Here is a 17,299-nt window from a genome sequence, read left to right as displayed (position 1 = left end):
TGTCTGCATATCATAATTTTCATGTGCAACATTAATACGGCAACAGAGCTACATCTGAAAATGCAGGTTAATCGCTAAAGCTGCAACTCCTAATGCCACCGAGTGGCTAATCAGCTTATTGATGCATTTCTTTCAAACCTAAATGCATGCTTTTTTGGCAGCGGTCCTGCTCATGTGTCCTGTGGCAACTTTGTTGGCCTTTTTCTTTCAGGCAGGCGGTGCTCACACATCTGTTGTTGGTTTCACCGTATTCTACCTTTTCATATGCAATAGGTAAGATTTTGCAGAGCATAAGCAATAATTGGTGAGACAACTGTTAAATGGTGATCAGGCTCTGAGTGTTGCAGAAATCTTATGACAGAATGTAAGGCATATCTGGCCTCCATTAGTCTGTCTGAGTGAATGGCTGTGAGGTTTAGTAATCTGGATTTTCATTGAAGGGTAAAGCAGGGAGATTTTTTATTTTTTTTGTTTTTTGGCAGTGGAGTAGAGGAAGAACAGGGAAGAGACGGTTTAGTGAATTGCAGGCAAGGGCATTCCTTTATGGTTTTGATTTGGGAGTGACACTTCATCAATTGCATAGTAGTGCTGCCTGAGTAGAAAAAAAAAGCAATTTAATACCACTGAGCATGGAAGTGAAGTGATGAATCCAGCAATGCTGATGCTTTTTTTCCCCAAGTAATGTGACTTTTCACCCTGCCTCAGTAATCAAACTGTGGATTTTATAGATAGTGGTGATGATAATGATGATAACATTGATGTCACAGAATGTTTTACTGAAAAAGATAAATTAATAATTCTGCTGTTCATAGTAAAAAACTGATCCAAATAATACAGATGGAGGCAAAACTCTGTTAGCAATGTGTCTACCTATTAAGCAATTTACATTATAGGAATGCTAATCCTCTCTAGTCTCCAGTACAGATGGATGAGAACATTATTATGCAATTGGCTCCACCATTATAGTTGCACTGAAACTGTAATGGCAGTGCAGAGCACTGAGATCCACCGTATTTGAGACAGCCACCCTGCCAACCTTCAGGCAAACAGCACCTCACTGGCTAATTAAGACCAGAAGTCCTCCAAAAAAAAAAAAAGAAAGAAAAAGAAAAAACAGAAAAGAAAGAAAATCTGCCTCTTAATGTTAAGGGTAATGCTAGACTGATTTAAGAAGAAACCCAGAGGATTTTCTTTAATTCCATACCACGGGAATCCAGGTTTCACTCAGCACACACCCAGATGCTAGCTAAGTACAACAAAGGAATTACTTTAACCTTCAGCTGCTAAATATTCATAAGGAAAACAGTATCCATAACAAATATATCACCAACATTCAGTCACCAAAGACCTATGTACCTTACATAAACGCTGATGCACGGCACAGTTCAAAAATGGCTTGCCTTAATGCGAGGATGAAAGCAAAACAAGCTATGCAAACAAAAACAAAACAGAATAGTATCAACAGACTAGAAAATCCATTTTACTCTGCTAGATTTGCTTAATGATGGGTTAAGTAGTAGAGTAAGTAGAAGTAATAACTGCTTCATGATCAAGCCAAAAGATGGTAGATTTTGGACCGGTCTGATAAAGAAATACCTGATTTCAATCATGCCAGTGAGAAATGTATGCAGAACCCCAGAGAGCGGAGAAGTTGGGGAAGCGGAGACAGTTTTCAACACAGATAAAAATCAGCTGGCGCCTGCTGAGGAGGCGCCCGAGTACAGTATGTCCTGTCACCGCCAAGGACAAGACTCTTCCTAGTCACGCCTAAAAAGAGGATTTACATTTTCACATTTGGCTTTTGGTTCGTACTAATGTGAAAGTGGCCAAATGTGTGCCATGCAATATGAATGAAGGATTTCACAGCTGTTTCTTAAAATAAACAAATAATTGTTTATGTATATGCTTTCTGTTTTCTCTCTTATCTCTTTAAGTCAAAGCCAGATGGCAAAATTCCTAAACAAAATTCTTATATAAACTAAACTAAAACTGCCAAGTAACATTGCGTTCTTTCCCTTTCACCTCATATTCTCCTTTTTTCCTTATGTTGTTGTTTTTTACTTGCTGTTAGCCAGCACTAAAAACTGCCCATTTTACCCCCTGTGGGACTGCACGCAGTCTCTGTTGCAAGCTCTCCCTCCCTTGCACTTGTGATCTTTGGGCTGGTGGGAAACGTGCGGAGGTATTCCATTTTCTCCCTGCTCCATGCACGACTTTAAGCGCCATCCCAAGAGACATGGATTGGGTTTACCGTCCAAGCCTTCCACTCCCCACATGCTCATCAACACTGTATACATCCACTGGTTTTCATCAGCTCCTTCTCAGGGTCTGCCACCTGCATGTTCTTCTACATAGATACTATTGTTAAAAAAAAGAGTTAAGCTTCAGTGAGCAACTTCAACCAAACCAAAGTGCGCTGGAGCCACAGTTTCAGGTCACAGGAGTGCGCTGAGGTGTAGGTGCTGTGTAACTCTAGATGGTTAATTACAGTGTGTGCGTGGCAGTGAAATAAGAGGGTCATAGCTTCCTGATACTCTTTTTCATGATTCAAATGTTCCTCTTCTCTGTCCAGATGGAGTGTTATCTCTCAACTTCTTCTAAAATCAAAGCAAGAGTCACCATCTGCTTGCTTCTCTTGTTTTGGGTTTCATTCATTCATAATAATAAAAAAAAAGCTTGTTTGTAGCTAAATTTAATGATGCTTGCTTGCCTGCATGTCCGATCATTAGAGTTATCTGATCTGCTCCTCTGCTGCACCCACCTCACTTCACCATCTCTTGTTTGCAAGAGTTTCTTTGAAGCTTTGCCACAGTGCGTTATAATTACCTGTTGGTTTGTTTTTTACTTCAGCGAATATATAGAACATATTTATTCATTTGACTATTGCCTCCTTGTTTTTACTTTTACCTGCATGCTTGCAGTTTCCCAAACTGACACGTTCAGACACTCATTTAAAGGCTAAAGCTAAATGATCCAATTCTGCTATAGTTAATTATTCGTGAGCAGGAGCAGTGCTTTGCTTTGTGTTCCAATAGCCACCATCCACAAGATGCAATGCTGTTTGAAAAACAAGTTTTTTGGCATGACTGGCTAATAGTGTAAGCTCCTATTTAAAATACAGGGCCAATAATCAGATAGCCCAGAAACTGATGCCCGGACACAGCAAGCTACAGCAAACAAGATGGTACTCAACTGTGCAGCAAATCCAGTAAATCAGTTAGTTTTCTTACTCCTACTAAGAAAGGTAACCAAACTGCTCAAATATTGGATATCAGGAAATAGTGGAGAACAATTTCCTTTCAGAGTAACATTAGAATGCATGAGACTGGCTCCCGGAGGTTCAGGGCCAGCACCGCTGGGCTGCTCCAATTAGATGGCGCTTCCCTGCTGTGTCTGACCCAGCCAGAACACAGAAGCACCTAAAGGGAGCTGGAAGGAAGAAATAGAGGAATGAGAGAAGGGAGCCATACATACACACAGGCGTGAGAGCTGTGTTATGTTTGGCACGTATCACCTTATGTCTCTCACAGTCTACATACGCTGCGGGTCATGCTGCAAAGTGATCATTAGACAACTCAAAAAAGATGAAAACTCAGAAGACTAATGTGAGGAGAAAGCCTCTCATATTTAAGAACAGTTTTCATGCTTTTTGTGTATGAAACTATTGGACTGAATGGTGTAGGAATAGTAAAGAAAATAGTAAAGTTGATATTGATTGCTCCTTTTTTTAACCCAATTAGGTAATTTGTAACTTACTGAGTTTTAAAATGTTGTATTATTACACTTAAACCATTAATAACATACTAAGTTTTAACTATGTTTTAAAAGGTATTACTTTTCCACTGCACATAAATGATAACAGTAAAAGCAGCATATTTTGTGGAAATAATCCAAACTGTCTGGAGTCAGAGTCTCGCTGTCAGTTGTCAAAATTCAAATTTAACCCCGTCTCCACAGGTTACAGTCACTAAAAGCAATTTGTTCACCTTCTCTTTTTCCTTCTCTGAAATAAGTTTTAACAAGAATAGACTTGGCTTTCCCCCACCCCCACCCCCACCCCACTGTAATAAGACACTGTTTTAAAGCCCTTGAAGTATGTCATTGTTCATTTCACCTCTGCCCTTTCTGAATGTAATAATCTTATTGCCACGGTCTAATGCTGAAATCCCTGAACACCTAAGAAGACTAGTTTTTTTCTGACCACACAAGATATTCCTGCTTCTCCTGCAACAAGCGGTATCAAAGGCACATGGTGAGCAGCTAAGAGGAAGTGCATCTGTAGAGCATCCGTTTGCGAGATTTCTGCAAAGGTTGGGGCACTGGCTCTGATGCAGGTGCTATGCTCTGGAAGGTGATTAGATATCATCACTCTTTCATTAACTTGGTATTTCTAGTATCTCCATGACCGTGTGGAAAGAATGGCCCCTTTTCATCGGTGCTCCCAGAAAATGAGCCGTGCTGAAAGAGCCAGGTTAAGTTGGGAGGATAATGAAACAAGAGAAAAGGGGGGAGAAAGCTGACAGAGGAGTAAAAAGGTGCAGTGTGGGTAATTTCTACTTAGTATTTAAACCCACGTGTAGAACAGTGTAAACACTATAATGTCACTGAGAATAAGCAAATATCAGCCAGCACATAAACAAACGCTGTACTGAGAAATAAACAAATGGGGATCTAAACAGGCGCAGGTGACGTGGACAAGAAGGGGAAGTAGGGGAAACACATTAGAGTTTATTTTTAGGTTGCGACAGTACGGGCGACAACAAAAGTCTCCTTTTCACCTGATCGCTGAAACAGGTGGAGGGAGGGGGTATAATATTCCATTTCGTAGACCAGACCCAGGCGCATACAGGTTCAACGTGAAAAGCGTCTCTGTGGGTAGGCGCTGGTCTGACATCACCCAGAGTCGTGGATGGGAGCTTTTATGTGTAGTGGTGCCAGGAAGCTGCTAGCACTGTCAGCCAGTCTGAGTCAGCGCTACTCTCTAGACACAAATGTGCAAAAATCCATGACAGAGACGAGTTTCACAACTCTGCCTGCATTCTGTTCAAAATAACCTAAACAAGAAGGCCCGGCGCTTGGGGGGTAAAGTATTTCACTGGCAACAAAAAAGAAAAACTGCAATTTATTGGCGTTTGTTATGCAAATTGTCACTGTGGCATTTTTATCTTGGCGATGAGGCTTTTTATGGTTGTTTGACTGTATATTACACTGAACAAGAGTACAGTTTATTGAGTATGATTTTCAACTTTCTACTTTCTTTATATAGTCTTTCAAAAATTATCTACTGTGTTTCTTTAAAAAAAAAAAATTGACGTCAAAAGAAAAGCAGCAGCTCATTAATGTTGTTCAAGTAATGCTTTGTGACTGTCACCTGCTCTCGTTCCAGAGGTCCCCTGTTGAGAGTGCAATCACCTTAGCGACCTCTGCAAAGACTCGGGTAATGTCATAACATTTTGTCAGCACCTTCCGAATGAGCTATTGTCATTCAGACATAATTATAGGTCAGGCCCTGTCATTGGAAATGGAGGCCATTGACCTACAGATATCACACTCTGCTTTCATTAGCATTTCATTGTCATTCAAACTGAGTCTGAGGCCACTTCACCTGCAGGCATGAAAGGTACCTGAAAGTCACTCAGCTGAGTTCAATATTGGATTTTCTTTTCAGGTGTGCTTCCAGGAAGAAAACAATTAAAAATAATTTTTAAAAACTGATGCTTGGCAGTTGCACCTATCCAAACAGCTTATGTTTACCAAGTACCATTGGTTCCACTGTCTTCCCAAATCAGAGTGTGTTTCCTTCCTTACAGATACACTATCAATAGGTACCTTCAATGTTTCAGTTTACTAGAAGCCAAGAGCAGATAAGACTGAGATTACTGCTGCACTATCTCCAGGGGAGGTCAAAGCAAGAAGAAAATACGCAAGAAAGTGTACAGCAGTGACTAGTACACACAGCTGAACCTGTACAGGGGTGAAGGCCAGAATACATCTGCTTCTCAGTTGGAAGGTATTTCCTTAGTTACATAGATAAGCTATAATCTGTTATCTGATTTGACCTCACGAGTGAGGTGACTGCATGGCGCACTTTAGTATCATTTGAAATCAGCTTTTTAAAAATTATGTTAATTATAAATCAGAATTTTCCTGAAATATTGACCTCTAAATGTATCTGCAGTGTTTTGGGCGGAAAGCCGTTCGGCTCTGTTTTTGTCTCCTCTGTCTTTCTGATGAAGTGGAGCTGTTGTGGTTCTGAATGGGATATCAGGGAGGTGCAAGAGAGTCAGAGCAGGGAGTAAAAGGCTGGCAAAGTCTTAAAAAGTCCCTCTTAAATTTTACTCACCGCAAAATGCCAAAGCAGTGCCGAAGCACTCTGACCTGGAATGGCAAACACTGAGGAAGCCCATCCCTATGAGAATGCCATTGACAGTGGGTACCGCAACCAGTGTGGTCTGTTTCAGACATAGCTTGTTTAAGAATCAGTTACAGAGAAACTGAGGAAGTACCCGGAAGGACACTTGATTTGTTTTGCCAAAAAGGATTTTGTTAGTTTTCCCTCTTGTGGTCTTTTGCATTTCTAGTGAATTATGTGCTAGTTGTGGTACGTCTCACACAGATGTGATGTCAGTTGTGAGTGCTTGAAGCCACTTCTGGGGGGATTTTTTGTTTTTATTTATTTATTTTATTTTAGATATTTGGATAAAATCTTTCTTTTTTTTTTTTTAAAAGAACAAGAATATGGAAAACAAAAGATCAATGCCAATACCAATTCTCATCATATAAACTATAATTTCTATTTCTTTCACACACTTCAATAGGAACACCACAAAGATTTGCACACCCACTAAACTAACACATTCACACACAAATGAAAGGGGGGGGGAAGAAGGAAAAAACGAGGGGCGGTCTGTTCAGACAGTTGCAGTGGAATCTGAGAGCGCTAGGAGAGGTGGAAGACATGATTTGGCAGTTTACCCCCAGTGTTTGCCTCAACATTTTGACGCCATGGCTCGAAGTCAAGCTGAGAAGTTTCCCAAGACCTGCTCAGCCTGCAGGTGGGTGTTCCGTGAAAGCACTGAGCCTGGCCCCTGAGGATGTGTGTCCCCTTGATCGAGCGTACGCCACTGTGTAGGGCACCTCAAACTCTTAGCAGTCAGCACTGTGAGGGTGCGAACATGTCCCACTCCTCTGATGCCTGTGTGTTAGCCATCACAGGGTTTACTCCTCAGTGTGTCGAGACGAGCTGCCTCGCAAACTGAAAAGGCAACAGCTCTTATTGCACTTCCCATGTCTGTTTAAAAGCTGAAAATTCTGTAAATTAGATCAAATATTCAGTTTCTAATGAGATTCAAGTATGTTTGTACTGGAAAAGACTTTTGATGCAAGAGCACATAATGTCAGTGGCTCTCAGGGGCACATCAGAAATGTTACTTTACTAACTCAAGGTTTACAGCCGAAATACAGAGAACCTGATTTCTCTGTATTATAGGCTGTATTAAAGGAAAAACAACAAACCTCTACTATGTTCCTCTACTGCCTGTATTTCTCTCCAACAGCCTTTTTTACATTTGAATCTATGTCATCTAGTTATATGAAGGGAAGCTGTAAGGGCCGTCTGCCACAACATCTGGTCGACCAAGAAGGCAAGGAGCACAATGAGAAGGGAATTAAAATAAATGTAATGAAAATCATGGGAACAAGACAGGAAACAATAGACCTTTACCTTTAAAAGAGAACACTTAAATGGGGGAAAAGGAGTTCTTTAAAATATTTAGAGATTAATTAACATGTGTAAAATAGTTTATGTACATGTTTACAACACATATTTTGACTACACCATACCATGACAAATATTCTCTATTTAAGCAACATTAAAGCTATATCAAAATGTATTAACAGCAAAGATTTTGAGACTTCTCACAGTGGCATTTGTAAATGTTCACTAATAGAAATCCAAATCATAAAGTTGTGATAAAAATAGGAAGCTTTCAGTCCCTTTCTGTGGCTCCATGTGATCTCATAACTTACAGTTGGATTTCATTTCTAAAATTGAATACATGGATTAGAGGGACTGAACTCTGAACAAAGTGTCCTTTGTCCACAGGAAAACAAGTGTTGGAGGAAATCCAGAAAAGTAGATTTTGCCATTGTGACATGTTTTTCATGCACTCTTTTTATAAAAATAAGTTGCCCTCACTTTGAATGTGTGAAATGTATAAACAAAATCAATGAATGTTTTTATGCATTCTGATTATATTTTTTAAGACAGTACATCTACTATCAGTAGAAGTTAGTGTCTAAATATGTAGAGAGTGACAAAACCTTTTTTTAAATATAACCTGCGTGTAAGTTCTTAAGACAAATCACCCGTCCAATTCTAAATCCAAAGCTAACCTACCTCACTCAAATAATACTGAAAGTCTGTCTAAATGACGTTAGAAATAACCACCAGTGATGTCACTTGTTGAGTTTGTTTAGGGGAAAACATGAGGGTGAGCGGTCAACCTGTTTGGACCACTAATTGTCCACAGATAGGAAGCTACAATTTTGAACTGGCGATTACATTTAAATTATTAAAAGAAAAAAAAAATTAAATACCATCCTGATTTGTTTTAATCATTGCAGCACCGCCACAAATCCACGGCTTCCTCTCAAGTTTCTGGACTGCTGTCTCCCCCTGTTGGTCAATGTGCACTGTGCAGGGAGCTGAGATGACTGAAGGCTGCCGCTCCGGAGCAGCTCTGCAGGGACTCACTGGCAGAGCTGTCTCTGTGCAGCACTAGTTTTTGACAATAACTACCTCCCTGTATTCAAAGACCCATAAACATCAGCTCTACTCTTCATCGGTTCCTCAGCTCTGATTTAACGTAACTGACCCTGTATTTATAAAATATAAATAAATAAAATGTTCTACTTATTTCCTGTAAATTACTCACACCGCTGAATATTTATCATAGAAAAATAGCAGAAAAACAAGGATAAACTTAGTTGGTAAAGCAAAGGATTAAAACTGCAACATCCCAAATCTACATTCTACCAACAAATGTAATAAAATAAATCTAAGAAGAAGAAGTTAAAGAAAAGTTGAAGATTAGTAAGTATGACTTCAGTAAAGAAACAAAAACAAACGTGATTTTATAATCAAGTTTAAAAAAAGAAAAATACAAGAGTTTTAATGAGAATCATACCTATATTAAAGATAGGGCGGGTTTTGTGCCTGTTACCATAAAAAGAAAGTTCATTTTATCTGATTTTAATGTACGAGTAACTAAATCAGTTTATATCATTAGCATGCTCTTTTAAAAGTTACAAAGTTACAAAGTTGAAATGAAATGAAAGACAATAAGGGGAAAAACACGTTTTCCTAACTTGAGCTGAGTTTTCAGTTGTTGACTGCAAGACTTCTCTGGAGCAGAGTCAAATTACGTCCCCGCCTACTAAAAAGTTTCCCCCAATCATTTCCTTGCCGTTAAAACATAAATCCAGGCATCGCCTCCCGTGTCTATAGACTCTTCAGCAATCCTGCAACACGTTTGTCTTCAAAGTCACAGTTTCGAAGCTAAGCATTCGAAAGCGACCAGTTACAGATGGTTTTCTTCTCTGCGAAATTGTGAGCATTCAGCGGAACAGAAATATTTCCATATTTACTTATTTTTTCTTATTTTTTTGTTTATTTTTATTTTTCATTTTAAAGTTTGCCCCCGGCAAGCTGACACTGCAGCTTTGGGGCATATCACCTGGATATAGAAAGAAGGATTTTTCCTCCTATTTTTTAAATTATTTTTTTTTAACTGCGAGAAGCTGTTCTTTAATTTTTTCGCATGAATCTCCTCGACCCTTACCTGAAGATGACAGAAGAACAGGAGAAGTGTCACTCTGACGCTCCCAGCCCAAGCATGTCTGAGGACTCCGCGGGCTCGCCTTGTCCGTCCGGGTCGGGTTCGGACACTGAAAACACTCGTCCGTCCGACAACCACCTCCTCATGGGTCAAGACTACAAGAAGGAAACCGAAGAGGAAAAGTTTCCCGTGTGTATCAGAGACGCGGTGTCTCAGGTGTTGAAGGGTTACGACTGGACGCTCGTGCCTATGCCGGTGCGCGTCAACGGCTCGAGTAAAAGCAAACCCCACGTCAAAAGACCCATGAACGCGTTCATGGTGTGGGCTCAAGCTGCACGGAGAAAGCTGGCCGATCAATACCCACACCTGCACAACGCAGAACTCAGCAAAACCCTGGGCAAACTTTGGAGGTAGGCTCGCTTTAGTTTATCCTTCACTTTTACAGTGAGCTATTACGCGCCGCTGTGCGCGGCACATTATTTATTAACGTACAGATTCCTGCTCTTTCAAGTTTAGCTTTGCAATATTTTGGTTTTAATGCTTTTACTCACCTATGCTTTTGATTTTATGAGTATTTTAAGTTTATTGTTATGCATACAATGACTTCTAAAGAATTACGATGCTAACTTTTTTTTCTTTTTTTGTAATGATCAATGCTAATTACCAACTGCACAGATTCAATCAGTGTGCTTAGCTTCTGCAACTGTTTACCAAGCGCAGTTTAACAAGTTTGTACAATTCCGTGTGTTATTTTCAGATTGCTCAATGAGGTAGAGAAGCGCCCGTTTGTGGAGGAGGCTGAGCGTTTGCGAGTGCAACATAAGAAGGATCACCCCGATTACAAATATCAGCCAAGGCGGAGAAAGTCTGTCAAGAACGGGCAAAGCGAACCGGAGGACAACGACCAAACTCATATCTCTCCAAATGCCATTTTCAAGGCGTTGCAGCAGGCCGACTCTCCGGCTTCAAGTATGGGCGAGGTGCACTCTCCGGGAGAGCACTCAGGTGAGGGAACAAGAAATAAAAAGCAAATATATTTTCTGTAATGTTTATGTTTTTTCAAAAGTTTCAGTATGGATTAAAAAGATATTTTTTAGAAGCCCTCAGGGCCTTAACTGGAGAACTGTTAATGATTAGTAGTTAATGATTATTAGGTTTTACAAGCCATCATGCAAATACACCTGTCTGTAGTTACAATAAACCTCTCCTGGAGGCATGTACAGTTAAGCTTTTATATCTCATGTGGGAAACATGTTCTTAAATTCAAACTTTTTTAAGAAAAATGTTATGTTAAACAAATGTCTAACTTTGCCTTTGTCTCACTAGGTCAGTCACAGGGTCCACCAACACCCCCAACCACCCCGAAGACAGACCTTCCTTCCAGCAAAGCTGATCTGAAACGTGAGGGGCGGCCCATGCAGGAGGGCACTAGCCGCCAGCTCAACATTGATTTTGGAGCTGTGGACATCGGTGAGCTGAGCACTGATGTCATCTCCAATATAGGAAGCTTCGATGTTGATGAGTTTGATCAGTACCTGCCACCACACAGCCATGCTGGGGTGAATGGTGCAGCGCAGGCTGGCTACAGCAGCGGCTACCCTATCAACAGCTCCTCTGTCGGCCAGCCAGCCAGTGTTGGAGCCCACGCCTGGATGTCCAAGCAGCAGCAGCAACAACAGCAGCTCTCTCTGACCACTCTGGGTGGAGGAGGAGAGCAAAGCCAGCAGGGTCAACAGAGAACCACCCAGATTAAGACGGAGCAGCTGAGCCCCAGCCACTACAATGAGCAGCAGGGCTCCCCACAGCATGTCACCTATGGGTCCTTCAACCTCCAGCACTACAGCACCAATTCTTACCCCTCCATCACCAGATCACAATATGACTATTCAGACCACCAAAGTGGTGCCAACTCCTACTACAGTCACGCAGCTGGCCAAGGCTCAAGCTTGTACTCCACCTTTAGCTACATGAGCCCCAGCCAGAGGCCGATGTACACCCCAATTGCTGACACCACCGGGGTGCCCTCTGTGCCGCAGACCCACAGTCCGCAGCACTGGGAGCAGCCCATTTACACACAACTTTCCAGGCCCTGAGGAGGCAGTCTGAGCACTGACTATATAACACATATATCCCAGACTTCTTTCTGCTCGGTGGCCTTTGCACCGTTACGTCACACACCTTTCATTGCCAACAGAAAAACATGACAAGAACTTTTTTTTTTAAGGTTCTGAAAAAATACATCTTTGGATTGGCTCACAACAGTGCCTTTTGTATTGGTTTGAATTGTGATTATATTTTTTTAGATATAATGTTTTAAAAAAAGTTAAATCCTCTGTGAGGACATACTGGCTATAAATATATTAGTATGTACTGTGTATGTGTTCTGCTCTTGTCATTACTATCATATTCAGTGTCATCAGCACCCTCGTCGTCACGATTTGAAGGTTTAACACACATAACAGAGCAGGAATGCCGGGTAAAAACACCCTTCAGTGGCCTTACTTCTGACTAATGTATTTTTGTACAGGAAGTAAGAAACCGTTTACTGACACTGCCGTCTCATAATAGCCTATATTCTGCTTTGAACTTTTGTACTGTACATATTTTAATGTAATTCCAATGAGATGCAAGGATTGAGCGACGCACGTTTGAAATAGATTAGAATTTTTGGCCATGATATGACCGTGTCATCAGTGAATTAGTCAAATATTCTACTTCTTGTCTGCTTTAGCTCAAATTTATTGTGTTGGAAACGCTATAGCAGGTGCCATGTAACTCTCCTAAGGGCCTTACTGTGTTGCTAGCTGTAACAGCAATGCTTGCTTTGTTTTGGTTTTGTTTTGTTTTTTTGCCTTGAAACCATTGGTGCCTCAAGAGCTACGGTAGTGAGGCTTCGTCCACTTTGAATTGCAGTGTGAAAACTACAGCATAGTTCTGACTTCCTGCTTGATGAGATACAAGAAGTGACCTTTGACCCCATTATTCTCAGCAACCATCAAGTCTGAGTCCGGTGTGTTTCTATCAAGCCTTCTGCCTCAACTTTTTTTCCTAACCCTTGTCTTAATTTATTCTTTAGCATTAATTTTATTTGAAAATAACTATTTGCAATTGTCGTTTTAATTCAGCAGCAGCTAGCTGAGGAGAAATAGGTTGCTGTCATATGTGGTACAAATTTGTTTATTTATCATTTGTAAATGTTTTCCTTATAAAAGTTTCCTTTATTCATGATCTAGTTATGTACAGAATACTTATAATTACACGAGTAAGTAAAAAGAAAAACTGGAAGTCTTTCCTTTTGTCACTCTATTTCTAACAAATGTCTAAATGAATATAAAAGCAGCCGTTTTGTAAAGAATTTGCTGGAATCAACATGGTTTTTTTTGTTTGTTTGTTTGTTTATCAAAAACATTGTGTTCCCCATTTTATATTCTGTCTCATTAGTTCCCATTTTGTCGTCTTCTTAATGCAGTTTCCCTAGGTAAACATGGCATTTTCTTAAAAGCTTATCTTTTGTATTATATTTGTTTGCAATAAAAGCAAAACAGAGAAATATGTGGCCGTCTTGTCTCGTCCTGTGTTTTTGTACAGCGCTGCTTGTGGTTTCCATCTGTCAGCATTTCTCACCAACACATCTGAGAGTTTCAGGGGCACTCTGGCAGTACGGGTACCTTAATACGGTGTGTAATAAGTAGTTATGGAAAAAGGCATCTAGTCATAACTGGAGATGGAGAACAACAATGGGTGGCATTTTAAAAAAAAGATTTAGTTCAGTTGATGTGAGGAAAGACATCCCCATCAAACCAGTTACAAAAAGGTGCTGACATGAGATCAGCAGATTGGCGATGCCACTGGATGAGTCTGAATTACCTTGGAACATAAAGGGGGGGGGGACAACACAGATAATTTAATTTCCGCATTACTTGGAACCAGCTTGTCATCCACCAACAGCAGAAGTTTAGTAAAACTGCACATCGACACTTCTGCCTTCTCAGACCGTGAGGTCACAGGTCCATTATTACCATGGACTACTGCCAAGATGTATGTCCACCCCCAGCCCCCCTCGCCTGTATACTCAACGGCTTAAAGAAACAAACTAAATACTGAATATTTTTTAGTCATTACTGGCCTCGTAACATTGGAGCATGGCTGACCTTAATAAATCAGTGACAGTGTAAACACAATCAGGTACTATAGCTCTGTGTTGAAATTTGAGGCACATTCACAGATGACGTCTCTTTCCTCACGTCAACTGGACTAAAATCTTTTTTTTTCTTTTTCCTGCCATCCACTGCTGCACTTCATTTGACTGTGATGACTGGACATTTTTTTTTACCTTGTTCTGTAGCTACTTTTTAGACATCATACTAAGGTACACAAAACATGTATTATGGATAGAGAGCCAGATATATTAACTAGATCCATCAACCATTTCAACACCTCCTTGTAATGCAGACTGGAATCGGTCTGAGTAACTTTCTCCCAAAGTTTTTTATGTGTTTTTTTTCTTTCTTTTCTTTTTTTTTTAACCATACATTGCACTCTTATTTAAAGAGGGCGAAAGAGAAATTGCTTCTCTAAAAATATGTCCATCAGACTAATTTATTTATTAGATAATCTAAACTGTTTGCTATTCTGAGTGAAAAATGTCTAGTGGCTGTTTAACATTTAGTTTTATGATCAAAGTAATAAAAAATATAAAAGTAATGCTTTGTGACATCATAACGCCAGCTTTACTTCATTCATCTGATCTGGGATTTTCTGTGGCTTCTGGTAAAGCGTTCAGAAACTGATATGCGGTCACTTAAGGTTTATTGTGTTGAGGACACGACACTGTCCTAAGGCTTGACTTTGGTGTCTCTGGTTAAATACAAAGGTAGTAAACTTCCCCTCTAACGGTGAGGAGCATGTGGGGCATGTGAGGCCCTCAACCTACCTCCCACAGAGAGCCCCTGAGGCACATCCATCACTGAACCTCCAGTGGCTCAAACGTGGAGCTAGGCAACAGGGCAGCGGGGCCTCAGGGCTTAGCAGGGCAAAAGGAAGGCAGTTACCGCTGATTCAGAGCAGGGCAGAACGGTGATGTGGGCGTTCATGAGAAAAGGACAGAAGAACATTAAAGAAAAGTGCCCCTTTTGTCATTAAAAGCACTGATTGTCAGAAAATCTCAGGAAAAAAAATCCATCAAGAGTTGTTAAGCACGGTGTTCTTAATGGAAATAAAATGTTACCTGACTTAAAATGTCTTGATGCTGCCTGAGCTTGCTCCAGCAGGCGTGACTCGGTGCTAAGGACATGATTGGCTCCTCATGAAAACTGCTGCCTGAAAGTTAAACTAGGGCCAACATTTCTGTTCAGTAAACAAAGAAAAAAAGTCAACTTTAGTAAACACAGGTTCGTTAGTTATAGGAAATGACCAAAACATTTTTGCTAAATTGTTTCACTCTCAGGTTGTTGGCAGTGTTAGTGCATGGGAAAATGTGAAGTGTTTACACTTGCAAGTCCAGCTCCCCAGAAAATCAATCCAGATCAATTCAGAACACATAAGGTGATCATATTAACACTTCTGGTAAAATATTAGCCTGCCTTTTTTGCTTTAATATTTCTAAAAAGTATATTTTTGATAATTTCTTATAATTGATCCTTTCTCTAAGTATAGTTTCTGTTTTCCTTCTATGCGAGTTAAACTCACTTGATTGATTCAGGGTGAATCAAGTGAGTCTAAGTCACTCTGTTAACAAGGAAAGGTGTTTGAATGTTTATCTTTTATTATTCACAGAGAGTCTAGATAGGACATGTTTGAATACAGCCTCTGACTTCAGTAGAAAAAAGAAAAAACAGATAACGTGGATAATAGAGAACATGATGATAGCGACTTTCATCGTATTTCATCAGAATGATGTGTCATGTAGTGTTGTCAAATGGTAGCACCACGCCAGGAAATGACATCAGTATTGAGGTTTTCCCTGTGTGAGACCACAGTGATTCATTTCTCAGGCTTTTCTGCAGGCACAGGCGGTCTTGGCCAGAGGCGAGTCAAAAGTAATGTTAAATTTAATGTAATTCATGCCAAAAAATTGCCACAAGAAATGATAATAACGTTTTCCCTGATTATAACTTCTGTTAACAATTCAAAGCAACTGCACAACATCAGATATTCAGGAAACGACATATACAGTCACAGCCTATCATTACTGGGGATCTATATTAAAAACAAATCTGGGCACAGCAAAAAAAAGAAAAAAGAAAAGCATCTTTCTAAACCAAGCGTCCCAGCCTGCCGAGCTAGTGAGTGGACTGGGGCTGAAATGGGGCTGCCCACCAAACAGCAGGAGTGCCCTGATGAATGTTTCCGAGAAGGATCGGAAACAAGACCAAATTTTTCTTTCTTTCTTTCTTTTTTTTTTTTCAGACAGGCCTTTCCATGGGCAATTTTCCCAGGACGACTCCATTATTATTCCGCAGAGACGTCTGCCCCCTCCGAACCCTATGGGTGGTCTTTCTAAAGGCAAAAGGAAGAGGAAAAGAAAAGGAAAGCTGAAAAAAATCTGGTGATACACCCACGGTGAGTGGACGACAATAAGATACACAATAAAGTAAAACGAAACAAACCAAAAGTAGATCTCAACAACATACTGGAAGCACACCGTACACTGATGGACTTTGTGGGTGCGCTTGTCTTTTGCTTGGAACATCAATTTTAAAAAACAAATACTGCATATGTTCAATGAAACCAAAGATTATGGATAATATTTAGTTTATTGATGACAGGATTGTTTCAATGACCTGTATAAGGAATTTAAATTACTCATCCAGTCCATAAAGTGTGTCTGAAACTATTAAGACACATCCAGATGAACTACGCTAAATCACATGGCAAGACAAGCTGACTACAAGGCTGTTTCCATGGAGGCTACACCCTCAGCTGAAGAACTACTGTGGGAGTAAATGGGGAGCAAATAAAGGGCACATTTCCTCCGTCCTGAACTGCATTAGGTGGTGTATAGCCGAAATCGCAATGTGATTACATGAGCAACAATAGAATCTTCTTGCTATTGTGAGATTATATTTACAATAAAATTTCACAACCGTCACTGCTCAGTTTTGCTTTGTTACTGTTGGAGCAGACTTAGGAAATAAGACTTTGCCCCAAAGCCATCCATCTTCCACAGGCCCTAGGAGGAGAGCGGCCTGTGCCAAGAGGCCGAGCCGGGCCAGCCTGCTAGAACCCTTGGTGAGTTTTGTGCCTTTGTCTGAGGATGTGGAAGAAACCTGGCACCAGCCCGAGGTCAGCGTCACAAAATTATATTACCATAATCCCATTAAGTGTGTCTGAGGCCTCATGAGCCCCAGCTCAGTCTGGGAGGAAGGTAGGTGAGGTCTGGCAGTGGGTGGTTTGTGCTAAAGTGCACAGCCAATGAATAAGATGAGACTGGCAGTTTAGGCATTTATATATATTTTTTA

The 17,299-nt window shown here is 40.5% G+C and overlaps 1 protein-coding gene across 1 annotated transcript; it reads left to right on the top strand.

The window, feature by feature from the left end:
* Positions 1 to 9,487: 9,487 nt before the first annotated feature.
* sox9a (SRY-box transcription factor 9a) lies at positions 9,488 to 12,101 on the top strand. Its single transcript, XM_063471893.1, has 3 exons — positions 9,488 to 10,249; positions 10,597 to 10,844; positions 11,166 to 12,101. The coding sequence occupies exons 1-3, from the start codon at positions 9,822 to 9,824 to the stop codon at positions 11,930 to 11,932; spliced, it is 1,443 nt and encodes a 480-aa protein (XP_063327963.1). The 5' UTR covers positions 9,488 to 9,821; the 3' UTR covers positions 11,933 to 12,101.
* Positions 12,102 to 17,299: the final 5,198 nt, after the last annotated feature.

The sequence above is a fragment of the Pelmatolapia mariae genome, linkage group LG4, assembly GCF_036321145.2.
Source record: "Pelmatolapia mariae isolate MD_Pm_ZW linkage group LG4, Pm_UMD_F_2, whole genome shotgun sequence".
In the NCBI taxonomy this organism is placed as follows: Eukaryota; Metazoa; Chordata; class Actinopteri; order Cichliformes; family Cichlidae; genus Pelmatolapia; species Pelmatolapia mariae.
This window is presented reverse-complemented; position numbering and strand designations above follow the sequence as displayed.